The 26,998-nt window shown below is 60.2% G+C and overlaps 1 protein-coding gene across 1 annotated transcript; it reads right to left on the minus strand.

Moving 5' to 3' along the window:
* Positions 1-930: 930 nt before the first annotated feature.
* NGFR (nerve growth factor receptor) lies at positions 931-12,804 on the minus strand (the record flags this gene model as incomplete). Its single annotated transcript, XM_082331707.1, has 6 exons — positions 931-1,232; positions 1,308-1,468; positions 2,166-2,409; positions 4,196-4,555; positions 8,905-9,046; positions 12,763-12,804. 6 exons carry the CDS (start codon positions 12,802-12,804, stop codon positions 931-933), a joined length of 1,251 nt encoding a protein of 416 aa, XP_082187833.1.
* Positions 12,805-26,998: the final 14,194 nt, after the last annotated feature.

Genomic DNA, 26,998 nt, shown 5'->3' on the forward strand with positions numbered 1-26,998 from the left:
GGTCTGTGGGCGAGTGGGGACAGTGCAATCACGGCAGCGTGGCTTTGCTCCTGGGTCAGTGCAGCATGGGGACGCCGGGGCTGGTGCCAGGGGAAGGATGAGCAGAGCCCTTTCGTCATGTCCCCACCACAGGCAGGCACTTTTTTCAGCCCTTTAGACCTTCGGTGTGTCCCCTCGCAGAGCTCCAATACCAGAGAGGTGGTGGCACCCAGACACCTGGTCCCTGACGTTGGGGTGGTCCCGGCTGCTCCTCACCGAGACCAAACACTGGAAGCCCTGCGGAGCGCGCGTGGGAGCTGCGCCCCCCAAATTTCACAGTGTAGGTTGGGCTGCTGGAAGCCAAGTCCTTTCCCCCAGCCCACCTCCCGTGGCGCAGCCCGGCCGTAGGACCAGACCCCTCCCCGCATCCCGGTACAGCAGCTCCAGTTCTCTCTGCGCCCATCCCAGCCCTGCCCTTCGCTGGCAGTTTGGGGAAAGCAGCTGGATTTCAGGGGGTTGGAGGAGAGCCGGAGACAGCGGCAGGGTCAGCCAAGGAGGAAGGGCAGGAGGAAGAGAACTGGAGCCCCAAGGAGGAAGGAGAAGTGCCTGGAAGGGGAGAGAGGAGAGGGCTGAGAGCGCGGTGCTCATTCCTACATCCGTCTGTCCAGCCTCACAGGGCTGCAGAGGATGCTCCGGCAGCAGACGGGCTTTGGGCATTGAGCGGGACTGAGCCCTGCACCTGACTGCTTACGGGCTGCCGGGGGAAGGCGGCGATGGGAGGGGGCGATACCGAAAACAGGAGCTCAGTGCATACAGGACCGTAAACTGGGGGGGCCTGGGGAGCCCCCGCTTCCTTCCCACCCTCCTCTCCGGGGCTCTAGGTGCCGGGGAGAGAAGAGGTGAGGGGGCGAAGGGGGAAGGGGACCCCACACGGCCACCCCAGGCCACCCTTCAGACGGGAGAGGTGGCAGTGGACTCGCTGTACAAGCTCTCGGCGATGTCCCCGCGCTGGATCTTGCGCAGGGCAGCGAGCAGGGCGGCAAGGGTGGCCGTCTCCTTGGAGGACCAGTCGGCCAGGAGAGCCCGGGCGGGCGATTCCTCCCGGGTGAAGGAGTCTATGAGGTCCTCTTTGTAGCCCAGCTCCCCGGCCAGCTGCCTCCACGTCTCCTCCGCGGAGCTGCTCAGCAGCTTCTCCACCTCCTCCTGCTTGCTGGGCGGCAGGTTGGCGTAGAGGTTCCCGTCTCCCTTGGGCGCTGGGAAGGATGAAGCGGCATTAGGCCCATCCCCAGGGTGCTCTTGCCCACCCTGCAGCACCCGGTTCGCCCTACCTGGCCCCTGGGTGCTCTGGCTTGGCGGCTGCTGGTCGTGCAGGCTCTGGCTGTCCACCGAGATGCCGCTGTCGCTGTGCAACTTCTCCCCCTCCGGAGAAGGCGTCTGGTTCACCGGGCGGTTGTTGGCCCCTTGCTTGTTCTGTTTGCAGTTGTTCCACCTGCAGGGAGAGGAGCGGGGAGGTGACAGCTGGTGGCAACGTCCCCCAGGCTGGGAGCCGGTTTGCTGCTTTGCTCCCGTTTCTTGAGACCACTTTTCCCAGGGAGAAGCATTTCTCCTGCAGCCTCAACCTCTCCAGGACGGCGGCCGGGTCAGTTTAAATCAGCATTTGCAGCTGCCAAGTGGGTGCCGAGCCCCTGAGCTTTGCGAGGGACCAGGGCAGGGCTCCCTTCTGCATGGATCTGCTGCAAAAATGCAGTTGTGCTGCTGGAGCTCGCGGGGGTCCCGGGGCTGCCTGCGGGTCCCCCCCACCATGGGGGTGCCTCCAGCCCGGGTTGCCCAGGGAGCCGCTGAGCTGGCCCCGGCCTGCCCAAGGCCAGGTGCAAACCCAGCGAGCCAGGGATGAGCTGCTGAGCGTGATCGGCCGTGACGGCTGCCCACGGCGTGCCAGAACGAGCAAGGGCTGGGGGGGGGTGCGATGAGGGCTCCCCCACCCTGCTGCCATCTCCCTTTTTCACCCTTAACCACCTGATTTCTCACGCATTTTTGGAAATCTGGCTCCCACCCACCCAGCCTGGTCCCCTCCCCTCCCTTGTTGGTGACAGCTCTGGCTGCGGGACCTCTGAAGGGGGGCACAGCCTGTTTCCCACTGCCCAAATCCTTTGCCACAACCCCACGGTGCTGCCTTGGTCCCCCACCTTTTGAAAGCGATGTAGGCCACCAGCCCCACCACCACGGCTGCCAGGATGGAGCAGTAGACGGGGATGAGGTTGTCGGCGGTGCCGCGGCTCACGACGGGCTGCGAGCTGCCCATGACGGTGGTGACAGTGTCTGCCAGGGTGCTGGGCATCACTTCGGTGTTGAAGGGGTCCCTGGTGATGGGCTCGGGGCTATCGGAGCCCACTAGAGATGGCGTGTGTGTTGTCCAGCGAGGATGGAGGTCTGCCAGGAAGGAGGGGAAAAGAAATAAGAGTAATTAGTTATGCAGCCGGCCATGCCTTGTAAAGGGCTGTGGCAGGTGAATTGGTGAAAGGACAATGATCTCTGCAGGGATCTTCTTCCAAAGGCTGTGGGGCTTGCGGAGGTGCCAGCTCTGCCCCATCCCCTTGCCCGCAGGCCTGTCCTTGCAAACCACCTTGTCCGCCGGCCCCAGACAGTACCGGCCCTCCCTGGTCCCCAGGACAAGCTGAAGCTGTCCCCTGCCCCAAATGGCCGATGGTGCCTGGTCATGGCTGGACATGGACATGGACATGGACATGGCTTTGTAAGCTCTTCTTTCCCAGCACTGGGTTTGCTCCAGTCCAGCAGCTCTTTCCACCATGTGCAAGCTGCAGACTGAGCCCCAGGCTCCCATCGCTGGTACCAAAGCCCAGGGAAGCAGCCCCAGCCCCAGCCCAGTCCCATCCCCGCACATCTGCACCGGGACCCATGTAAGGCAACCCAGGTGCCTCCGCAGCTCGCCCAGAGCCAGGCTTGTCTGCTGCCAGCAGCACCACAGCCTGGATTTGCCCCTTTCCCGGCCCCTGTCTGCAGCCACGTACCCTGCCAGCCCGGCCCCGTTTGGGAGTGACCCTGTTCCCGCCGCACCCAGGCGTGTCCCGCGGAGCGAGTGGATACGTCTTGTCTTGCCCCAGGAAAACGCTCTCACCTGTGGCTGCCCCATCCCCTCCCCTGGGTGCCGGCTCCCTCCCAAACCGCCCCCATCCCTCTCCAGGGGCTTGTCCTGCGCCCGCTGGCAGCGAGCCCCACGGGGCTGTGCCACAGCCACCGGCCCGGTGAGGATGGAGCGGGTGCGACGGCGGGGAGCTGGCATCTCGCCCTGCCAGCCCTCCCGGCCGCGGCCCCCAGCCAGACCCCGCTGCCCTTTTGGAGCGGCGCTTCGGTGGCCGTCAGGGCCGTTTCCGGCAGGGCCCCGCTGCCAGCTAACAAAGCTGGCCCTGTGCTCCTTGACTTATGGCTCCATTTACTCGACCCTTTCAAGGGAGCTGCGCCGGCTGCCCCCGCGCTGTGAATCAGCGGCGGCCGGGACAAAGCTCTTTTCTCCTCGGCCGGGCTCGGGACAGGGAATCACGCTGCTACTGCCAAGGAGCAACCGGGGTGTCCCCAGCCGAAGCAGCCCTGCCGCTCCTTGAGAGGCTGTGCACGGTAGTGGGGTGCAGGCTGGCATGGCGGGGGGCTGCTGCCAGTGTATGATGCTCTCCCCCTTCCCCTGGGCACCGAACCCTCCTGGGCTGTGAGGCCGGCTGTTCCCCAGCTCTTCAGGGCAGTTAATTCCCATCAGAAACCCATCGGCTGCCAAGTTCCCTCCTGATGAAGGCTCGGGCAGTGGCAAGCACGGCATCTGAGACTGGTGAACCTCTGGGCTCTGCTCGCTGTTCCTGGACACCCAAAGCCACCCGGCAGAGTGCCTGCACCCACGGCAGCATCCTGCCAGGAGCTTGGCCAAGGAAGTGGCTGGAAAGGGCTGGGCACACCCTGGGGCCGGGGATTTGCAAGGGAGGTGAGGGCTCACGGCAAGCGCTGCCGTGGTAGGAAGCTGCATGCTGCAACGCCCAAGGGCTGGGGGTCTCAGCTGGACACTGGGGTCCTCTTCTCCGAACCCAGGGACATTCCCCTGCCTCCCCATTGCTGTGGTGCAAAGGGAAACTGAGGCAAGGAGCGCTACAGGAGAGCCGGCCAACCCAGCTCTCCCCTCCGCAATGGCTCTCCCCAGAAAAGGCGGCGTTACCTCTGCATTCGGCATCCGAGATGGCCGTGCACTCCTTCACCAGCACCTCGTTCTCCTCGCAGGTGGTGCAGGGCAGGCAGGGGTCCACAAAGTTGGCTTCACTGGAGAAGGTGCCCTCAGGACACTCCTCGCAGACCGTGTCCTGCGAGTCCTGGCAGGGGAACATGAGGCCGAAGCCCACCTCGCACACCTGGCACTCCTTGCAGCTCCCGCTCGGCTCGTCCTGGTAGTAGCCGTAGGCGCAGCGGCACACGGCATCGTCCGACTCCACGCAGGGCGCAGACATGCTTTGCAACCCCACGCACTGCGTGCAGGGCTTGCATGGCTCCACGGCGCTCACCGTGTCCGAGTAGGTGACACCTGGCAGGGGACAGAGGGTGAGGTGAGCAGGGTCCCAGCATGGCGTCCCCATCCCTGTGGCCACTTTGTTCCCCAGCGCTGGCTTCATCCCATCACCAAATGGTGCTGAGCTGGGGAGACGGGCTTGTGCAGCAGCTGCTGATGGGGACAATCTCCCTTTTCACCATTTTTCCTCTTCTCTGGGCCAGAGGGAGAGGTGTCCCCCCCTGCAGCACCCCAACACCACCGAGCGTCCCCCCGCCCGCAGGCTCCACTTCCCATTAACAATTACACCCTTTCTGCAGCAATTCCCCAGCTCAGCGGGGATCCAGCCCTCGAGCTCCTGCAGCCTGGGCAGGTCTGGATGCTGCCCTGACCGTGCCCATCCCAGGGCTCAGTGCCCGTGTCCCCCGGCGAGCATCCCTGCCCCTGGCCAGAGCACAATCCCCATTTTCAAGCTCCAGATGGTCGCCATGGGCATCCTCCAGCCATCGCTGCTCCCCAGCACCCCAAACGCTTTCTCCTTCGCATCCTGCCCGGGGGGTCCCTCAGGGTATTGCCACCCTGTGCCCCCCTCCTCAGCCGCGTGTCCCCGACGCGGGGCGTGATGTGAACAGGAGGTTACAACGCTAATTGCTGACTCTCCTCTGACCCCGAGCCTTCTTGCTCTCCGGTTTCACCCTGCAGGACTGACTCTGCCGGGGAAATCAATCCTCCTCCCGTAGCCCGGCAAGCCGCCCCCGTGCCCTCTCCCTCCCCCTGCCCGCTCCCAAAGGTGTTTGAAGATATTTTTAGCCCTGGAAGATGGGTCAGCTCCCGTCCTGGAGGGCACAGCTGCTATCCCTGCGTCGGCTGCCTCCCATCGATCCCCCCGGAGCCCGTGCTGCCGCAACGCCCTGTCTTCCCTCGTCCGAAACACCCAGGGAAAGCCAAGCCTTCTTGATGGAGAAGGTGTCGGGGAGATCTCTGCTAGCCCTGCTCCTTGGGAAGTCAATTCAGCCACGTGCTAATCTTTAATTACCTGCCTGTCTCCCGAGAATGATTGTGGGAGACGGTAATTCCCACCCTCAGTGGCCTCTAGCTTCCCTGGGTGGCCAAGGGGAGACCGAGCCACGGACAGGCTCAGGGCAGAGCTGTTCAGGTGCTTAATTTTTGTCTGCTTTCAAGGTAGAGGGGAATGAAGAGCCCCGAGACCCTGGTGATGGGCAGGGTTAGAGGTGAACCACGGTGAACCCTGAGCAGTGACAGCCATGACATCTCCACCCCCCAACATCTCCCCCTGCCCCGTGCCTGTGTCTGAGTGTCCTGCTCCTCTTTCGGGGCCGGCCCTGTGCCCTCCCTGGAACTGCAGGACCCTGGGGATGAACCCGCTCCACCGCTGCCGGCCCCGAGCTGTTGCCTTGGCTCTGCCCCGGGGTGGGCAACCAGCCCCTGCCCCGCTGCCCGGCCGAGTGAGCAGAGCCAGAGCAGCACCGGGTCATCCGCCAGCGTGCGCAGCTCCCATTAACCTGGGCTCATCCTTTGCATTATTCTGAATTATTGATAGGCACCATTAGAGTGGGGAAGTGGCCAGGAAAGGCATACGGCTGAGTGGGCACATTTTCAGTGGCAGCAAGGTATCTGAGCTGAGCAATTACAGCTGAGATTCAAACAGGGCCCCCTCCCTCCCGCCCGCAGCGATGGAGGCTGGCGAGGAGGATAAATAAATCATGAGGCAGCAATCAGGGGTGGCTGGCAAGGCGGGGGAGAAGGAAAATTATAATAAAAAAAAGCAAGTGGCCATTTGGGCTAACACAGGGACCATCTCCTCTGGCCCCTCCGGCCCCATGGGTTTTGGCAGGAGTGGTGCTTTGGTTGTAGCAAATTTTTGCAAAACAATTTGGCTGGTGGATCGGGAAGAAATCCAAGGCGAGAGCTCGGAGGCAGCCCAGGGTGGAGGTGGGGATCTCGGCGGCCCAGGGCCGTGCCCGCATTCCTCCCCGCCGGCTCACGCTTGGCAGGCAGGGCGCTTTGCCGGGACCGGGGCTGCCTGCACCTGCCCAGCGCCTGCGGCAGCAGGATCCGCCGTGAGCCCAGGTCCAAAGGGACCATCTCCCCATCCCGGCAAGGGCTGACGATGGGGTTTGCAGGTCTCCTTCTCTCCCCACCCCAAAATCCCGCTCAGGGGTCAGAGAAGAGCTGGGGGGAGCATTTGCCCCCTTGCAGCACCTGCACCCATGAGTTACCCCATGGTCACCCCCACCCAGCAGCTCCCAGCTGACGAGCTTCTGGGGATTAGCCCATGCTGCCATTAATGAATGCATAAAAGGCTACAGCTGGGGCAAGGCTGGGGGTATAAAGCAGGAGGGTTTGCAGGGGTTTTGTCCCTGTTGTGGTTCCTGGTCCCCTCTTTGAGGCAGCGGGTTGCCCCCTTGGTGCTGCTTCTTATGATAATTGCCTGATCCTGCCCTGGGGCGTGCACTGTGCAGCTGCGTAAGTGAGTGGGATCCAACATGGGAGATAGATACCCCGAGCCGGGGGCGGCAGGGCTGGGAGATGCTGGACTGGGAGGCAAGTGGAGGGCTGTAGGGGAAACTGAGGCACGGAGAGGGGAACTGGCAGTCCCAGAGCAGCTGCCTGGAGGCCAGGAGCACTCAGCTGTGCTGGCCCATCAGCAGCAAAGCCAAGCAAGGCACAAAGTGCTGCCCTGGGGCTTTGCTCTCAGCCTGGGTGTGATGCTGGGAGGCCTTGGGGCTGCAATGTTTGCTCCTGGCTGCTCGCATCCCCACAGGGACGAAGGGGCCAGACCCTTTTGTCCTGGTACTTTCCAGCTCAGCTCCCTGACCCGACAGAGCTGCTGCCTGATGTTAATCTCCCCGCAAAAATGCAAATGCGTGAGGCTGGGATGCAAACCAGAGCAATGGCACTTGCACCCGCACCCCAGCTGATGCATGGGCTTCCAGCACTGCGCCCAAAGTCACGGTCCGGGTCTCTCCATAACCTCCGTGTCCTCTAGGGAGGGTGGAAATTCTCTTTATCTCCTCAGTTCCCAGAAAAATCAGGGAGACAAGCCATCTGCTAGCCTGGAAGTGCAGGGTGTTACGGGAAGCTGGCTCATCTGAGCATCCCGAGGAATGCAAAGCAATGCTCTGGATTTACAGCCCTGCACACCCGGGAGCTGGAGCCCGACACCCCGGCCAGGTTCCCTGCAGGAAGGGCTCATGGGGATGGACGGCACAGCGGATGCCCTGGCAGCTCGCAGCAAGATGGGTCCGAGCCTGGCGCGGTTACGCTGCACAGCAGCCCCGAGGCTGCAGCCGGTGGGATTCAGCCCCTGCAGCCAGGCGCTGGGAGGGTAAGCACTGTTCATCGATTTTGCAGGAAAGCAGAGGTATTTTTAGCACTGCCCTGACACTGTTCCATCCCCTGCTCCGTGCTGGCGCTGCTCTGCTTACACTGCTTCTCCCCCCTCTCCCTCCCCTGCCCCGGACTTTGCCTCCTCTCTGCTCCTCCGCAGCCATACCCTGTCCCTTCCCCCTCTCAAAGCACATCCCTGGAGCAATCTGGGCTTGGCTGGCACAGCTTTTCCTACAAATACTTGTCCTTAGGCCTTCAAAGGGTTTGCAGCAGTAAATTTGAAGGGCAGATTGCTTATGCCTATCATGGCATTGTTTAAACAGTAATAGTTGGACCACTTCATCTGTAAGCATTTAAGCAGGTCTCCAGCACACATCTCCGACCGACATTTATGAAGCATTTGACATAGGCAATGCGCCTGGAGCTGGCCAGGAGAAAACTGTTCCCCTCTCTCTTGGGGACCGATGTGATTTGCTTCTCCCCTCTCAAACTTGCTTTTATTTTGCAGTCTTTACAAGGTTTAAGGAAAAATAATACAGGTGGCTCATTGGGAGACATCCCCGTGGCTGGATCTGAGACCAATGCACAGTCAGTGTGGGGAGGGGAATGTCTCAGAGGCAAATGCTGGCCACGAGCCAGTAGCCAGGGAGCCACTGGGAGGGGAACAGTGCTGGAAGGGGGATCTGCAAAGGTGCCTGGCACCAACGGGTCCCAAAACAGGGGGAGATGTTGCATCGCTGGCTGGGATTTGCAGGGCAGATGCTCTGGGGAAACGCTGGCAGTAACCCTGGTGTCAGTGCAGAGACGGGCGGCCTGGCAAGGCTGCATGCAGGGCAGAGCTGATCTGTGCAAGGGCTGTGCATGGAAAGATCGAAGCAAACAGCACAAATTGTGCCCAGACAACACTTCCAGGAGGGAAAGAGGATGCGCGTGGGGAGACCCAAGTGCCTGCTAACACTCCTGGTCCCCAAAGCTCCCCCCATACCCTGTGCCAGCCCCTTTGCGGTGCTTCGCGGAGGGGAGCGGGTACTCACTGTCCAGGCAGGGCTCGCAGACGGTCTGGTTGACCCCGCAGGGCTGCACCACCCCTTCTCCCAGGTTGCAGGCTTTGCAGCACTCCCCGCTCGTCGTGTACATCTTGGTGGGGCACTTGTCCTTGGAGCCCCAGGTGGGTCCCTGGGGGAGAAAACAGAGCCGGGGGGGTGACCCTTGTTATGGGACCCACCTGCAAGGGCAGGCGAAGTGTGTCCCATCCAGGTGGGGTCCCGCTCTGGGGTGGGTGTCCGATGTCGGGGCTAAAGGGGGCTCACATGAAGTACAGGTCTTGGGAGAAATCACTTTCCTATGCAAAACTCTCTCATCAAGAAAGCCCCTGCCAAGTGCTGCTGCTGCTGGAGGGAGGTCAGGAAAGGCCATGTCTCCACAGTTGGGGCTGGTGGGTATTTTGGGGGGGGATGTGGGCTTTTCTGTGGGTTTACAGCATTATTTGCCCTTGTCTGTCACCTGAGTTGTCTCCTCTAAGGATGCTTTACCATCCTGAAGGGTTCAGCCCTTCCCACCCTGGGGGAAGGCAGGGCATTGCCTATGGGCTGGCGGTGGGGAGACCTGCCGGCCCCGATGGAGGGTTTGGAGAGCTTGGGTGGCAGCTCTGCACAGCGCTTCTGCTGCACATGGGGATCAGAAATCAGATCCCCTGATGGAAATGAAGCCTTTGAAGGGAGCACCGAGAGCTTCAGCAAGGTTACTGTCTAATGGAAGTAAGTGTGTCTGCTTATAAAACCTGTCGTCACATATGGAAGCAATAAACACGCCACGAGCGGTGGGGTCAGAGCCACCCTGCACGTGCACTTTGCAGCCAGGGGAGCGGGGTGCATTTGCAGGATGGCTGCTCCCCAAAACACCTCTTGGCCAGGGCCGTGCGGCGCAGGACCCATCTCTGCCTGGGTGCAGGGCTGCTGAGATGCTCACGGTGATCTGAGCTCTGCCAGGGCTCCTTTTGCTCCCTCTGCTCACAGGCGGACGTGTTCCGGGGCTGGACCATCCTTTTGCCATCCAACTAAGCCTGATTTTGGGGGAAGAAATTCAGCTAACGCTTGGAGGAGCTCCCCTCCCCGTGCATCTGGATGCCTCGTCAGCCAGTTGGCCACCTCCTTGCACAATGCGGCGTTATGGACTCGCTGTGCATCATCCGGCAGCTTCCGGCCCGGCTGAGACAATGGAGCGCCAATTATAGGCATCTGAATGACAAAGTGCTCCAATTACCCTGCGCTTGAAAGCATGTGCTCTCCTCCCTGGCGCTGCTTCGCCAGCCCAGGCTGGCAGCCCGCTCCGCTCCGGCGCTAGGCCCCAGCTGTGCAGGCAGGAGGGCTTGGCGTGGGGTGGGGGGCTTCCCAGCACCCCCAAATGACAGCGGGGAAATAGGTTTGGGGGTGAGGAAGGGGCTTGGCCCCTCTCCTGGGGGGACAGATCCAGCTGGTGGGGCTTTGCAAGCAAACCTGGTTGGAGCTCACCCCGCTGCTCCATCCCCTGCAGCCCCGACTTGCAGCGCATCCCCCCTGCCTGGGCAGGGGTTTGCCCCCTCCCACCTCCCCGTGGCTGTGGCAGCAGCAGCCGTGAGCGAGGCTGGGGGAGCAGCCGAACGAGCCTGGCTATAAATAGTGCTGGGAAGGCTGGGGCAGCGCAGCTGGGGCCGGCAGCGGCCAGCTCTCCCACACCGCAGGCAGCTGCGAGCGGCTCCGTGCGCCCGCGGGGATGGGACCCGGCAACGCCGCTTCCTCCGTGCGAAATCCGGACCCCCATCAGCTGTCCCCAGGGCCCCCCTCTGGCCACATGTCCCCTCTCCATAGGGCTGCCAGGAGTGGCCAATGCCTTCCCCCCCCCCAGATTCCCCCTCTCTGCACTCCTAAATACTGTAGAAAATGCAACTTCCAGTCCCAGGTGCTGCACCCCCCTGCCCTGCCTGCATTTCCCTTTCAGTTCTCCATCTCGAGCACCGAAAGCCCCATAAAGATTAACACACTTATAAGAGGGGCACATGGTCTGCATTAGCCTGCTGAAATGTGCATGTTATTAACACAACTCCTGTTGACAAAGCCACAGGTATTAACACCATAAAGCATTTTGACAGCTGGACCAAGGAGGGGGGCACGGACAGAGGGTGCGAGCAACACCTCTGTAAGCTTTTAATTGTTTTTGGAGTTGTGTCAGTGGGTTTTCGTGTCCTAGCAGATGCCACCGGTTGAGGAGATGGCCTCGGAGGGAGCTATGTGGGGCGGGAGTTTGGCGCGGCACCATTAGCTCCGGAGCCCTGCCACAGAAAAATCGCTTCTCACCGGAGCGGGGAAGGGAGGGGATGCTACGGCTGGAGATGGGCCCAGCGGCAAGCCTGGATCCGAACCGCCCGCGAGCCTGACAGACAGGCTCTGCCTTTCTTGGTGAAGCACCCTGTCTAGGAAAGGCCAAACCCCTGGCTCCGAGCAATCCCCAAACTTTGGGCAGCAGAGAAAGCCACGTCTGAGGTCTGCGGATCCGGCCAGCCCTTGGCACGGCAGGACTGGGAGGGCTCTGCCTCTTCCCACGCGGAGCTACCGGCCAAGCAGCACAGGTAAAGAGCAACGAACTCGGGGTGCCCGGGGTTCGGGGTGGCCCCCAGGCTGCAGCCACAGCTGTGGGTGCACATCTGGACCTGCCGGGGTGAGGGCTCAGCGGAGCAGCCGGGCTCCCCCCGTGCGCACCCCCAGTCCCCCCGGCTCGGCCGGTGTAATCCCGGGGGGCAGATCCAGCCCCAGGACAGCGGGTGCCCCGGCTGGCGAGGGCTGGGCTCAGCCCTGACCTGGGGAGGCTGCTGCGGAGATTCGGGGGACGCCGAAGCCCGGCCCCACTGCAGCAGGCGGGGGGCTGCCCGAGGCGGGTAATTCCCTGGGCTGAAATCATTTGAATCCATATGGCTGGGACAGCTTTTGCCTTTCCTGCCACCCGCCCGCTGCCGTAAGTGTTCCCGGGGAGCTCGGCCAGCCTGATCCCATGCTCGGCACCGCGGGTGTCCAGGGGAAGGAGACCCTCCGGCACGGAGCCTCGGTCTCTGCATGAAACTGCTAAAGCACCAGCTTTAATATCCTGCCCGAAAGGTGTCCTGCTGCCTAAGGAAACCTCTGGGACCCCCGTCAAATCCTCCCCCAACAAAAGCCCTGTTTCTGCCCCAGGTAGGTGGGTCCTTCCCTGCTCCGGGCGTTTCCCTCCTCCCTGGCCCCCCATGCCCTGAAGTTTTGTCCCCCGCACATGTCGAGGCTGTGCCCCCCGTCCCGGGGGCTCACCCCGGGGGGAAGAGGGTCTCACCCTTCACTCTGGGCAGCGAGTGTGGAGCTGGGAAGGTCTAAGGGAGATTTTGGGGATGTGGGATGGCAGGGGATGAGGGCACTGGGGGTGTTGGTGTCTTCTCCCCCCCCTCTTCCCCTATTGAGTGGGGGCTGTCATCCTTTTTTCCTAAGTCAAAGGGATGACAGAGCTCGGTGCAGAGGGCTCAGAGGGGCTGCACAAGCCATCCCTGTGGGTCCCCCGTCACCCCCCGGGCCCCCTCCCTCTGCCCCCAGAAGCGCTCTGCCTGGCACCCCCGGGCCCCCCGCCCGGCTCCCCCCCTCCAGCCCTGCCGCCCCCGGGATGCTCCAGCCCCACGGCTGCCTGCCGCGTACCGCCGGGACCTCCCGCCCTGCGCCCTCGGCGCTCCCCATCCCGGTACGCCTGGGACCCCCCGTGCCTGCCAGCCCGGCACCCCCGGGAGCCTCCAAATACCCCGCTGTGGTGCCTCGGGAGCCTCCATCCCACCCCTGCCCGGCGCCTCCCGGGGACCCTCTGCGCTCCCCGCCCGCCCCCCGGCTGCTGCCCCCCGCACTCACCGCCGGCAGCAGGAGCAGCAGCAGCGGCAGGAGCCCGGCCATGGTGCGCAGGGCGGCGGGGCCGGTCACCCCCCCGAGAGCCGGTGCGCGGCCGGGCTGCCCTCCCTCTGCCGCCCACCGCCTCGGCGGCAGCCAGAAAAAGGCTGCAAGTCCCTCCTCCTCCTCCTCCTCTCCGCCCCCGGAGCATCACGGCGAGCGGCCGAGCCAGCACCCTCCTCTGCCGGCACACAAAGCCCGGACCCCCCCGGCCCCCGCTGCCCTCCCACGAAGTGCTCTTGGGGTGCCCAGCTCTCTCCAGCCCCTCAATTATTCAGGCCCATCCATCCATCTCCATGCACCCTCCTCTGCTCTCCATCCGTCTCTCTCCATCCCCTCAAATGCCCACGTCCATCTGTCTGTCTGTCCCTCACTCCGTCCCTCCACCAGTCACCGTCTGCATGATGGGTTCGTTAAGGATATTGCAGCCCCGTCAAGGGGCTCGGGGCAGGTCAGCGGCTGTGGCTGGCATGGGGTGACCAGACCTCCTCTGGCTGCATGGGACAAGGGCCAGCGTCCCACGGGTGCCTGGATTGCTGGCACCCCCAGGACCCAGACCCCAAGGGCTGTCACAGCCATCCAGGCGACACGGAGAAGCCCCCAGCGGGGAGCAGGCAGGCAATGCTGCCATGTCCACAGCAGCGGCTGCCCGTTCCTCTTAGTAAATCCACCCTTGGCAGTAAAAAAAACTCCATATTGACGTCCTTTGGCCTCTGAAAATCTCCCTGCTCCCTGCATGCTGCTCTCCTCTGCCCCAGTGCTTCCAGCTCCTCGCAGGACGACTCTGCCTGGCGTCCTGCCCAGCCCAGACCCCAGGGTGATGGAAGCTGGAAATGTCAGGGCCTGTCCCTCGTCCCGGCGAGGCCCCTGCCTTGGTGCGTCAGTGCCAGGAACGCTCTTTGTGGGGTTCACTGGAAAAATGAAGTGGGTTTTCTGGTGGCTTTGGTAAGGGAGCGTGGCTGGAAATGGCCCAGAAACGCTGTCGCTGGCCCCCGGGGCAGCTCCCGTGGCCGGGGCGGAGGAGAGATGCCTTCCCTCTCCCACTTTGTCCCCTGCACAGTGGATTCAACCTTGTGTGCTGCCAATGCCAGGTGTTTCCTTGCCCCTCCAGGCTCTGCAGGTGCTTTTGGGGTTCCTCACAGCGATGCTCGGTCCAGCCTTTCCCACCACCGCAGCCATTCGAGCTCCCCCAGCTCCCGACGGCCCCGTGGGCTCCTCCCGTGGGTCACATCATCCCCTCCGGGCAGCAAAGCGCCCGGGGCTGAGGGCAGCTCAGCTGGATTTCCTCTTGAAAAGCAAATTATCGACCTCCCGAGGCACACGAGGTCGGCTGTTCCCAGCCGGCTTGCGCTGCTCTGACCGGCAGCCGGGAAGGGCTTTAAGGAAAGTCCCTCATTCGCAGCCGTGCCTTTCAATAAGATTAAACCGAAGCCAAAGCTGCAGTTTGTTCTCCGGCACGGAGACGCGGGAACACATGTGCGAGCCACATGGCGATGGGTTTGCTGGCCAGACGGCTGTGCCGGGGCCAGGTAGGGATGAGGCAGGATGCGGCCGGGGCCGTGGGGCGCGGGATGCCCACCCGCAGGTTGGGTGGGCAGCGAGGGAAGCGATAAGCCAAGCATCTCGCTCTCTTTTTAACGCACCGATGGATGGAAACGGGGCAAAGCTGCCTGTGGACATATGGTGGGGCTGGGCACAGCGGGGGGAGCAGCCTGGGTCTCCCGCAATTAATTTGCTTTTGGTGCTCCACCACAGCAAGTGGCAAACCCCGCTGCTTTCCTCGGCCTCTCTGATAGATCCTCCCACCCCGCAGGGCTTTGGGCTGTGGCCTCCCACTGCGGGATGCACTTGTCGGGGACACAGGGCTTGGGGCAAGCGGTCCCCGAGCCTCCCTCCCTGCCACCACCCCGAGCACGGGTGCTGCACGATGGCCTGATGCCACCACGGGAGTCACCCTGGGAAAAAACCAGTACCAGCGATGTAAAGCCAAGCCCGGCAGACGGAGACGGCCGCTCAGCTGGGCTGCATCTGCACGAGGCTGGGCTGGTGGCCAGCGAAGGTAAGTGAAAACTTCTGCTCCCATCCTAACCCTCCACGGCTCCTTTGGTGAAGGGACTCGCTAACATTTTTCATTAAATCCCCCGCACGCTTTTGTTTTTTTCTGTCCCAAAAAGGTTGTGGCCCTTTCCTGGCTCCATGAGATGACAAAGAGCCTCTTAAAAGTCTGCTGTCGCCTCTCAGAATTAAAACCAAAGGCTCCAGGGGTTTATTTGCTGGGGGAGCATCCTTTAGGCTGCCGGTGGAAGACGGCACTCTCTGCCGTATTGCAACCCCTAAGGTCAACCGACAGCTACATCTACCTGCAATGGGCTCCGTGTGCCAGAGCGCGGCCAGTCCTGCTCCCGCGGTGGCTCGTGGCCATCGAAGGGGCCCAAAATTGGGTCTCAGCGATGCTGCTGGACCCGCTCTGCCACAGCGGGACGATGCCGCAGGGGCTGGCACGGCGCTGGCCGCCGGCAGAGCTGGGTTTGCCTTGCTGAGAGCAGGTTGGGGAGTGGTTTGGCTGCAAGCTGCCAGTTTGTAATAAGAAAAAAAGCTTTGGGGTTTTTTTGTTGGCTCCTGACCTTCCTTCAGGCTGGGGGGGGTCACGCATGGGGGGGTTCCCCCACCGGAGGGGCAGCGTGTGGCTCCCGGGCGGCATCGCTGCCTGGGAGGGAGAGAGCTGTGCAGCAGCATGCCTCCCTCCCGCCCCCGAAAAGGGAAGCTTTAATTAGCAAATGCCCAATTACAGCTTGGTGAAATATTGCATTAAGTCTCTCTCAAGGACAGAGCACGCAGCATCCTTGGAGCAACCGTCTCTCTCCCTCGTTATCTTTTTTCATGTTCGCCCAGGTCTTCCCCCAGCCGCTTCCAAAGCCAGAGGTGTCCGAGCAAACGCGGGTGATGCTTTCCCCCTCTCCTACCGCGCTCCGGGGCTCATCAGAGCCCCAGAAATGGCACAAGTTAAACACTCGGGGCGAGCTCCTGCCTTCAAACTTTTTATTGATTTTACTAAAAAGCATAGGTAATTACTTTCCCGACAAAGACAGTAACACAGTAATGGTAAGTTATAAATAACGATGAATAAATAATACACGTTGGGAAAATATCATCCCAGCTGTTCACAGCCAGGGCTGAGAGCATAAATGAAGGGCTGCAAGGAAAAGCCCGGGGGGAGCAGAAGAGCCCCTGCGACCGTGGGCTGGGACCATTTTCGGAGCAGGGGACGGGTCCTGGTGCGTGGCAGAGCCCGGCTGCTCCGGTGGAAGGCGAGGGGGACCCTGCACTGCCCCTGTTGCGCTGGGAAAAGTCCTTTTTGAGGGGGAGAGGGGGGAGATTTGGGGTGGAAATCAGGCTCTGGGGTTATTGCTGCTGTCTTCAGCGAAGGGCTTCACTTCGTCGGGAGCCATCAGAGCTTTCCTTGATGGTCAGTCTCTGCGGGGTGGAGAGGAATTTGTGGCAATAAGGTACCTTTTGGAAAATTCTTGGGTTTTTTTTCAATGGAGAAAAGGAAAAGAGAAGAAATCGTTTCGTTTGAACTCTCTAGGCTAGCTTCGCTGAGAAATTTGCACCTTGAGCCACTTGGCAAGAGCCAAGCCCACGTCTAGAGCGCAGGAAGCCGAGGGCTGCCGCGGTCCTCGGGCCTCTGGCTCTCCTTGCGATCGATGGGATTTAGGCACTTAAAAGCTTTTAAGGATGGAGTCCAAGGTCGGCTCTCGTGCAGCAGGCGCACGGGTGTGCTCTTCGCTCCCAGCCTCTGCTCGGCGCCTCTGCCAGCTCCAAAACCACTCATTTGTCCTCCGTGACGGAGGGATGGGAAGATCAGCTCCATCTCAAAATGCCACTCAAAAACTGCAGAGCATCTTCCCCGGCTGAAGCGTAGTAAACGCCGGGCGGCTGCGGGCTCGTACGCCCACGGCAGAGTTTTACCATTCAGGGAAAAACTGCTCTCTTGATTTAGCCAGCCGGGGAGGGACTGCCCTGAATACCTTCCCCTTTTCCTTACTCGAGCCTTGCGCCTGCTCATCCTATCTGCGCTGTGCTTCGGATGCAGCCTGCGAAAATGGGGAGTGCTCTGTAAAATCGGCGTCTGCGCTCTGCAGGGAGTTATTCCCGTGGGGATGGGGCTCAGTTATTCCCGTGGGGATCGGGCTTGGCTGGACCACAGCATCCAAACCAGGCGGTTCAGATGTTGCCCTCCTGGCCCCAGGGGTGGGAGATGACACCGTTCCAGCGCAGGCTGGGCCAGGATCAAACCGCAGCCCCGGCCCTTTGTACGTACCGGGATGGATGCGGCCCGCTGCTGTCAGCGATGCCGGTGCAGGTGGATCAGGGAAGGATGAATTGAGGATTCATCCCTTGGCGCTGGGGACGTGCACGGCAGTGGGGTGACTGAAGGGCTCGGGGACACGCGGGGCCCGTGGCCGGGCGCTACGTGGGCTGGGGCCGCGGGGCCGCCCCGGTGCTGTTTGGGGTCTCCTGAGCAGAGATTTCACGTGGCTTTTGGCCCCCAGGTACCCTCGAGGTGTGAATGTGGCCCGAAATCGCTGCTGGGCACCTACCTGGGGGAAGACTCAAAGCACCCCAAAAGCACAGCTCCGGGGTAGGAGGGACGCAGCATTCCCCAAACTCACAAAAAAACCTGATTTCCATTACTATCAAAGTGTCCCAGTCTGGTTTCGATTACACTCCTTGATTTCCATGCCTGTAATTTCTCCTAATGCCTCTCTCCATCCCCTCCGCCTTTTTCACTTGCTAATCCCCAGCCTGACGGCTCCCAGCCTCCCTCCCCTCCTTCTTTCCTTTCTTTAACTGTCTTTCCAGCATGATCCATCACCCTGACTGCAGCAGGGGGGATTCATGGCAGTGGCTGAGATGAATCTCTGGTTCCTTATAAGGACTGACCGAAGGAATCTCCGGCGAGCGGAGAGGACGATGTCCAGGAAACTCGATCCCTCCTCGGGATGGAGCCACGGCAAAATCGTGAGACAGTAAAAATAGACCGTGGTTTCCCTCCCTGAGAAAGAAGCAGGATTTTGTACAATTTAAAATAACACTGGCAGGGCCAGGCAGGGGGGAGAATATCGCTCCTCGTGGCACATATAATAAAGGACATAAATATGTCCGCAGCAGCAACATTATCAATATTTTTCTGCTTAAGGTATTGATTGATTCCACATGCCAGGGGCAGGGCTGGCTTTCTTCTCACCAGCCCGGCTTTTGGGAACTGATTGATTCAGTTTTGTTGCTGATGGATCAAGAATTCTGCTGTTAGGAGGAAATGAATGTCAAACCCGTCGTGGCATCAATAAGGACGGAGCAAGGCAGGCGGTGTGGGCTGAAGCAGGACTGGGGGGGGTATTTTTTTCCTTGACTCATAGCTGGGCTTTTTGCTGGTTTTATTTTTATTTTGGGAGTGGGCATTTATTTTAGTTTCTTCAATGCTTAGCCAGCTGTGGAATAGAATAGAATAGAATAGAATAGAATAGAATAGAATAGAATAGAATAGAATAGAATAGAATAGAATAGAATAGAATAGAATAGAATATTTCAGTTGGAAGGCACCTACAACGATCATCTAGTCCAACGGTGGGATGCTTTTCCAACTGGTTTTCAGAGTGCGCGTAGCCCAGACGAGATCCAGCAGGTTTTTTTGCCTCCCTCTTTCCTTCTCCCAGCATCTGGCCCACACCAAGCAGGGATGATACTAGTGGTTGTGCTAGAAATATCGCCTGCTAACTCTGCTGTGCCTCAGTTTCCCCGTGTATAAAGCAGGGAAGCCGATCCCTGCCTTGCTCACCGATATGTGGGAAGATAAGCTGTTTATCTGCCAAGTGCTCAGAGATACTGGGGCTCTATTTATGAATTGGTGAAACTGGAAATGTCGGTTTGCAGAGCAGGGTGTTTTCTGCTCTGCCAGTCCCAGGGCTGTTTTCAGGCTCCTCAAAACCTTTGCTACCGGTCATGAACGCATCAGCCACCGTCCCGCCGTGGCCACCTGCACATTCGCACCGGCCGCTTCCCGCGGCTCTGCCCCGTCCCAGCCCCCTTCCGACAGCAAGATCCATCGCTGCGGCCGCCCCGCTGCCCATCGCTCATCCTGCCTCCCCGGGGCATCGGCCCTGAAGGTTGCGGGTCTTTAAATCACCTTCATTTCCCCCTGCTCCAGGCATTTCTGGCAGCAAGCAAAGGGGGGGCAGCTGGTTCGGGGCAGGAAGAAAGGGGCAGGGGCTGGGGAGGGGGTCCGAGCCCCTTCCTGGAGCGTGGCGAGGTTTCTCCGAGGCTGGCCCGGGGAAGAGCAGCTCCGGCAGTGCCGGGGTCAGGGGCTGAGCTAGCCTGATGGTTGCAATCTGCCGGGGATGTGCAGAACAGCTGCAACGCTCCAGCCCCATTTATTTTCCTTCTCCCCAGGGGTCCCCTGAGCCCCCTTTTTGGTTTTGCTCTCGCTGAAGTCACTGGTGAAATCTTCATCAGCCGCTGAGCGGGGCTGGAGGGGATGAAAAGCTCCATCCCATCCCCACGAAGACCTCGGTGCCCCCCCCCACCATCCAGCCCAGCCCAACCCAGCACCCCTTCCCTGCTTGGAAAAGGGAAACGATGAATCCCTCCTGCCGGGGCCCACTGAAGCCTTTTCTCCAAGATTTCCTCAAAGCCAGGTAATAAATGGGGTAATGAACTCGACCAGATTACAGCTTCCTAACGAACTCGAACCTCTCCTCGCAGTGACTGTCCATCCCAGCAGCTGAAGCCCTTCGGCATCAGATCGTGCCCTGCTCTCATGGATGCGGGGCAAACCTGAGCAGAGGGAGCTCAAATATAATCCCATTTTCTCCTTTTATACACCCAAATCACACAGCCCGCGAGAGTGGAAGGAGAGAGCAGGGTATATCCTGGTGCCAGAGGGCTCCTGTCTCCTCTGCTTTTGATTAAAATGCAAAACATTTTGGAGCACTTAGGAGGAAACAAAGAGATCCAGAGAGCCGCCTTCGTTTTCCTGGGATAATGATGTCATCGATGATGTCAGCTAACAAGGGGGTCTCAAGTGACCCCCAACGGCCCCGTTCCTCAGATCGCCATGTGGTTCCTCCAGCCCCGTCTCCTTGATGGATGGCTCCTTCCCATCGCCTTTAGCAAGGGCAAAAGGTGCTGCCTGCGCCTCCCCCGGGATTTGGGGTGACTTTGGGCTTTCCCCGGGCTGGGTCGGAGGACGCTCTTCCACCCCGCGGGGCGAGGAGGGGTCGGTGCAGCTCCGACTGCTGGGTCTCTGCAGCCCGAACCTTCGCTTGCATCAAGGGATGTGGCTTTTGGGGAGCTGTCTGGCCACATCGCCCTTCCCTGCCTCCTCCGTGCTTTAATCCACGCTCGCCTCGGCAGACCCCGTCCATCCATCCATCCATCCATCCATCCATGGATGCTCTCCAGCATCCAGCGCTTTCCTCCCGCAGCCACCCAATGCTCCCCCGGTGCAGGGGGATTTGGCCGTCGCAGAGCTGCCAAATTGGGCTCCTCGCAGAGATAACGAAAGGGAGAAACGGGAAGGAGAGGAGGCCAGGATTGCAAATGAAGCCCACGCTGCCGCTCAGAGATACTGTCCCTATGGCAACTGCTTCCAGCGCCCCGGCTGCAGCATCCTCTCCTTTTCATCTCCTGCTCTGCGCATCTGTGCAGAAAAGCGGGGCAGGAAACCTCCTGGAGAGGGCGGAGGGCGCTGGCGCGGGGCTGAAGATCGGGTGCCATCGCCGGGCTGCGAGCAGAGGTGGGAAAGCGGGGGGTTTCTGCCCGGAGAGCCGTGGGGGAGCCAGGCTGGGGGGCCAGCAGAGCTGTGACACCCCGCTGCAGCCCCACGTGCTGCTCCGGGAGATGCTGGATGGCCAGACCCCAAAGCCTGCCTTCCACCTCTCCTCTGCCATCCCCAGGAGGCTGGTTTGGGGACAACCTGGGGTTTAAGCCTTTGCCTCACCCAACAGAGACCCCTCCCCTTACTTTTCCCCCAAATCTTACATTTCTCCAAAAATCTCCCATTTCGGAGGATGCTGGGGACCTTCACAACCTGAGCTGATAACCCCAGCAATGGTCAGGCAAGCCCAGAAATGGGAAGCCCTGCAGGGTCTGAGCCCAGCTGGACTGAATTAAGGACTTTTAAGGCAGATGGGAGACAGGAGATGATGCTGGGAGGGCAAAGGTGTTGCACCTGATATAAAAGCAAAACTTTTCTCAGTGTTTTTGGGATGTTGTTCCAGAAAACCCACAAGCTCCTTGCTCTACTCTTTTGAAAGTGTTGAAGGTTGGAGCCTCGGAGCTGCGGTGGGTCCTGCCCGTGGCTCGGCTGGATGCATTAACCAGCGGCGATGCGGTTGGGAGAAATGCATTTCCATCCATCTCCCTGCAGGAGAGCGGCTGCGATCAGCGCCTGGCAGAGAAGTGCTCATCAAGGTGAAGCTCCTGGGAGCGTAATGGGGAGAGGGGCTTCTCTGTGCCTTCCAGGCTCATTAATATTCCTGTGGGGAATAAATCTTCAAGGAGAATTACTGCTTCTTGCTGAGGGAGGGAGCGGGCTGGGGGTGAAAGATGTGGGCAAAGGCATCTGCTCTCCCCTGGGGAATCCCCGCTGGGGCAGGAGGGTGAAGCAGGAGCCATCGTCCCTGGGGAAATGCCGAACTGGGGCCAGGTCTGGCTTCTTCCACAAGCAAAGTGGGCGCTTGAGGCTTCCTGTATTTCACCCATATGGGATCTGGCAGAAATGAGCCCAGAGATGAGGAGGGCACATGCCGAAGGCTGAGCTGCAGCGGGTAAGCGCAGCGTGCTGGTGTGAGACTGGGCTGACTGGGACGGCGGCTCTCGTCCCCATTAGGCTGAGCCTGGCGCGGCTCTGGAGCGGGTGCTCGGCGCGGCGGCTGCTCCCTCTGTGTCCCTGGAGCCTCTTCCCAGCAACTGTGATTGAATCAGAAGGGAGCTAATTTCCTAGTCTGTTGAGATGATGAGGTAAACTAATTGCTGCCTTCATTCCCTATGCAAATCAGCCAGCCGCCGGCCCTTGCAACAAAGCCCAGAGCATCTGCAGGAGCGGGCTGAAAGCGGGGCTGGGAGCTGCCCAGCTCCCCCATTTCGGGTGGGAACCGCTGGGCTTCAGCCGCTGACTTCTGCAAACCCAGCACCGCTGCACACATAGCAGCCATACGTGCCTGGGGTGCGTGGTGCCTACAGCTCTGTCCCACCCAACACCTCGCCCTGCCCGTACCCAGCCCAGCTCCTGCCCCTTCAGCTCAAACAGCTTCACTATAACTTGGTTTTTTTGAAATGCACTGTTTCCCGGTGGGTTATGGCAGGTTTAGTGGCTGCTTGCCGGGGAGTCGGGTGCGTGTATAGAGCAGACCCAAGAAGGGAAAGGAGGGAAATCGTACGTTGCAAACATCTTGTGCTCTGGAAATCAGGTGAGAGCTTTATAAAGGTCAGATAAATGAAGATGAATTGGATAAGGGTAATCTGATTGGGACGAGCAGCGCTGTCTCCTTGGGGAAGCAGGCCTTCAGACCTGCTGGAATTCTCCAAGTAAGTAAACAATGCTGAGGACGAGGAGGAAATTGGAAAAGGCAATTTTATTCTGGCTTCTAGAAGGGTTTTAATGAGGTCCATAACATGACAGTGACACGGAAACGCAGCTGGTGTTTGCAACAGCAGGCTGGGCAAGCAGAAAATCCCCCTGGGAGAAGCAGTGCCTGTTTTGGGGCAAGCATCTCCTGGGTGTGCTTGGTGGATGTGGTGAGGCCAAGGCAACCGGCCCCAGGGTGCTCTAAGTGGGGCTGCATCTTGGGATGCACATGGAGGTGGATCCCTCCAAGCCCTCAAGGCCTGCACCCAAGTTTGGTGACCTGGAGAGGTCCCGTGCTGGGCTGGCAGGGGCTCTGCCGGCACCACGGGATGGGGAAACGCGGGTGCAGGAGGCTTTAACATCTTCATAAACTGCAGGTGGTTTGCTCCAAGGTCTCCAAGAGCTGCACAGCCCCATCCTCGCCACGTTGGAGGAGCAGGGGCGGGATGCCCGGGCTGCAAGGCCGAGCCTTCAGACTCCCCGGGGACACACGAGACATGCTGAAAGCAAACAAACCATTATCTGACGTTCCTGTCGCCAAAAGCCTTCCCCTGCGTCCGCTCAGCTGCACGCGAACGGCACAACAAACAAGCATGTGTGTGCGGGGAGAGAGCCGAGGGCTGAGCGAGCCGCCGTCCCTGTGACTGCCTTGGTTTGGGGTTTTGGCTGAATTTCTGCTGGAATCGGCTGAGCCGAGCTCGGGAAAGCCGGGAGGTTTGGGGAAACGCTCCTGTAGCCAGCAGGATGGAAAAGAGGAGGAGGAGGAGGGTGTGATGCTCAATGCATGGGGCTGGGGGTGAGCTTGGGGGCTGGGGTTTCGGCTGAGATGTAGGTGAGAGCTGGGGATGAGCATCCCAGCGTGTAGATGCAAGGAATTAAGCCAAGCCCCTATTTCACCTCTTGTGCTGATCAGAGGCTGGAAAGAGCCGCGAAGGGTGGCTTTTCTGTCACCCCCCTCCTTCCCCATTCCCTGGCATGGGAAGGGGCAGGGGACCCATTTGCCAGTGCTCTGGGGGTGCTGGTGGCTGGCTGAGCCCCCAAGCCACCTCCTGCCCACCCCCAGCAGGGCTGGGGGCCGCAAACCCCCTTATTTTGCCCTCCGGGTCCTGCTGGCAGCCCCGGCTGGGGAAGGGATGGACGCGCAGCCCCGGCTGAAACCTGAGCTGCGGCCGCTGGCAGTGACTGATCGGCTGGGGGCTGGCTGCTGCTTTTGAAAATCTCCTTGTTTTAAAAGCATTACGGCTCCCTGGCTAATAAAGCGAGGGATTTGCTGAAGCCGCTTGAGGTCCCATTTTCTCTGGAACCCATTTCCATGGCATGAATCACCGAGTGGAATGAACTCAATTAGTTCAGACAGAGACAGGAGATAAATCAGGGTCCCATTAGGAAACCCTGAGGTTAATTTATGGCCTCGAGCAGCACTGGCTGTCTCCCTTCTCTCCCCATATGCAACCTGCTCCGGAGCAGGCAGAGAAGCAGGGTGGGATCGCTGTTATCTTTCCCCGCGGTGGAAGATGCACCGGAGTTATTCAACCAGCTCTCAGACTTTGCCGTGACCAGATGACCCAGATCCGGAGAAGCGGAGCAGCTTTCCTCGCAGGGAGCCTCATTCACCCGTTTGCTCATTCATCCGTTGCAGGTTTCCTGCAAAGGGATGCTTGGAAGAACGCTGTAGCCTTCCAGGAAATCAGGGCTGGAGCTTCCCTTGCAGCAACCCATAGCCTGGATGCTGGAGGCTTTGCCCTGTTAAATCCATATATAGGTGATGAGCTCCTTGGGCCGCATCCTGCTTCCCCTGCTTGCAATCTCAGGGGTGCTTGTTGGGTGGTTGGATCCCCGCTAGCAGCAGAGGTGCCTCCAGTGATGGAGACAGAGCTCCAGGAGCGGGGAGATGAACCTGGATGTGGTCTCTCTGACCACTCTTTCAAGCCTTGAACCTGCAAGGAGCGTCTCGACAATGCTGTCAGTCGTACGGTTTAGTTTTAGGTAGTCCTACGAGGAGCAGGGAGTTGGACTCGATGATCGTCACGGGTCTCTTCCAACTTGAGATATTCTGTGCAGCGAGGTTACTGGGAGCTTGGTGTGCGCTCTGGAAGCTGCGTCTCTACCTCAGGCATCAGACTGAGATGCTTCTATAAATAATGTAGCTGCTCTGGTCTCCTTCCAGTCAATGGAGAGGGACAGGAATCTTCCGGGGACAATTTATGTCTTAGTTGGGCTGAATCATTGCATGGGAAGAAAGAGGCATGTCTGTCCCTTGCTGAGGGATCTTAGGGCAGCTTGGAAGGAGGGTTTGTCTTTTTGCGTGCACCCAGCTTCACTTACATCCCTGAGACAGGATTTTCCAGGGCACGTAGGACGCCAAAAGCCTGCCCTTGGCTGTAGAGCCAACAGGAAAGCACTTGGAAAAGCCCCTGGCCAGCTCGGGGCACTTGAGCCCTGGACCCAAACTTCTCCACAAGTGGTCTCCCAGGAGCAAAGGGCTGCCTGGGAGGCTCCTGGGCAAGAGCTGCTCCTTCCACGCTTGTTTTCACCAGGAAGGTGCTTGTGTGTCCTGCCAGGACATCCCTGGGGACGGTCCAGGGCATTCCCAGCCCTTGGAGGCTGCAGGCTGTGGTGGTCCTGGGGGGATCTGCTCTCCAGCTTGGGCCCCAGAGGTGGTTTTGCTCTGGAGGTCCCTGGTTGCTGTCATTGAGCTTGAAAAGAAACCGCAGAGCACTAATGGGCTTCTTCAGACGAGCCCTCTCGGGAACAGGACAAGCAGGGTGCCTGCCTGCTTTGTTTGCAATGGGCAGAATAAAAAAAATAGATGGATGGTGTGTTTGAAACATCAGCATCCCAGGGATCTAATTACTGAGCATCCTGCTCCCTTCCTCCTACCCACTCCAGCGCAGCCTTGCGTTGCAGCTCCGAAGGCTCTCGGGGAGCAGGGGACCTCGGCAGCGGGCCCCGCGGCGCCGGCCCCGCCGTAGCCTGAGCGATGCAGTGCAGGCTGCGGCCTCGCGCTGTCGGGCTGGCCGGTGCCCGGTGGGCAGCAGCAGACCCCAGCCCCATCCTTGCGTGGGGACGAGCTCCTCCGGGCTCGTGGAGGAGCCAAGGTCATCCAAGCCAGGTCCCTGAGGCTGCACAGGTGGGATAATGGGGGACTCGGCTGGAAAACAGCTTTTCCCATGACATCCTTTCTCTTTCAGAGATGTATTTAAACATATAAAAAAATCATTGCCCTCTACCTGAACCCACAAATTCAGAGCTTTCAGTCGGTTTTGGCTAGAGGTCTTTGCTGAGGATGGGAACATGATCCACTGTGTCAGGTCCTGTCTCTGCAGCTCGAGTGCTTGACGTGATTATTCCGCATAAATGACTCGCCCAAAACGCGGCGGCGGTTCCCTGCTCTGGTTTTCTGCTCTCCCCCTTGGTTGGTTTTCTGTCTGCCGCTGCTGTTCAGCCAGCCACCTCTCGGAAAGCTTGTAACGATGCTTTCTGCAGGTTACCCTGGGTCAAAGGCAGCTGCTGGGCCGTGCGTCGCTCTCCTGCATCTTCTGCTCATGGGAGGTTTCCTTGGGACACCCAGGGTAGGGAACCAGTGCCGAGGCCGAAGGGTGCAGGTGGGGGAGCTGGCGGCACGGCTGTTAGTCTGTCTGCTCCCGTGCTGCTTCATCTCTGGGGCTCTGCATGGTGCCCTTGCAGCCCCTGCTGCCCCTTCATCTGGCTCTGCTCACCCCGGCGGCTGCTGCAAAGGAGCTGTGACCCCTCGGGAGCAGGGAGCTGCTCCCGGTTCGGACGGGGAGGCTGCAGAGAGCGGGGCGAGGTGCTGGGGGCGAGAGCCATGCCGCCTGGCTCGGCACCCGGCCTTGCTATGCCCTCCTGGAAATTCCATTTCCAGCACCTCCAAAGGATATTAAAATTAAAACAAACTGTCCTGCGTGCTTTTCACCCCCACAATTGTATTTAATTAAAAAAAAAAAGGAATCAGTGCAATCCTTCCAGCTGTACGAAGCTTTGGTGAAAGCTTTGCTCTCTCCGCACGGAAACCCTCGAGCCCAAAGTGCTTTGCGCAGCGAATTGCTCGTGCTCTAACCGCGTCTGCTGGGCAGAAAGCAGCTCAGGCACGTTCCCCTCGGTGGAAACCTGCCCCGGGCACCTCCTCCAGCCGCTGTCCTTACTGGGGCTCCTCCGAGGACACGATCGCCCCTTCCCTCCTGCGACGCCACGTGGGGACCCACCTTCACCCCCTCCCAGGTTTGCAAGGTCCCGCTTTCTCCGCAGCCGTCGGGGCCCGGGGGAGGTGGCCAGGGAGCCGCAGTAAAACAGGAAACCTTGGGAAAAACTCCCTTGAGCGTGTCCCCGGGCTGAAAGCGGAGGAACCAGAGAGGGCTCGGCCGTGCGTGCACCGGGGAAGGGGCGCTCCGTCGTGGGCAGCTAACCGGTGCTCCCCAGGGAGCTGTGCAGAGCGAGGGGGTTTGGGCAACCTGCTGTGAGTTCCCAAAGATTTTAAAGCCTGGGGAGGATTTTGGGAAAAGCAGCAGCTTTGCTCCTGGCTCTTCTGGAAAGAGCATCTCCCCCCGCCGACAG

This window comes from Platalea leucorodia, assembly GCF_965183815.1.
Source record: "Platalea leucorodia genome assembly, chromosome: 22".
Lineage (NCBI taxonomy): Eukaryota > Metazoa > Chordata > Aves > Pelecaniformes > Threskiornithidae > Platalea > Platalea leucorodia.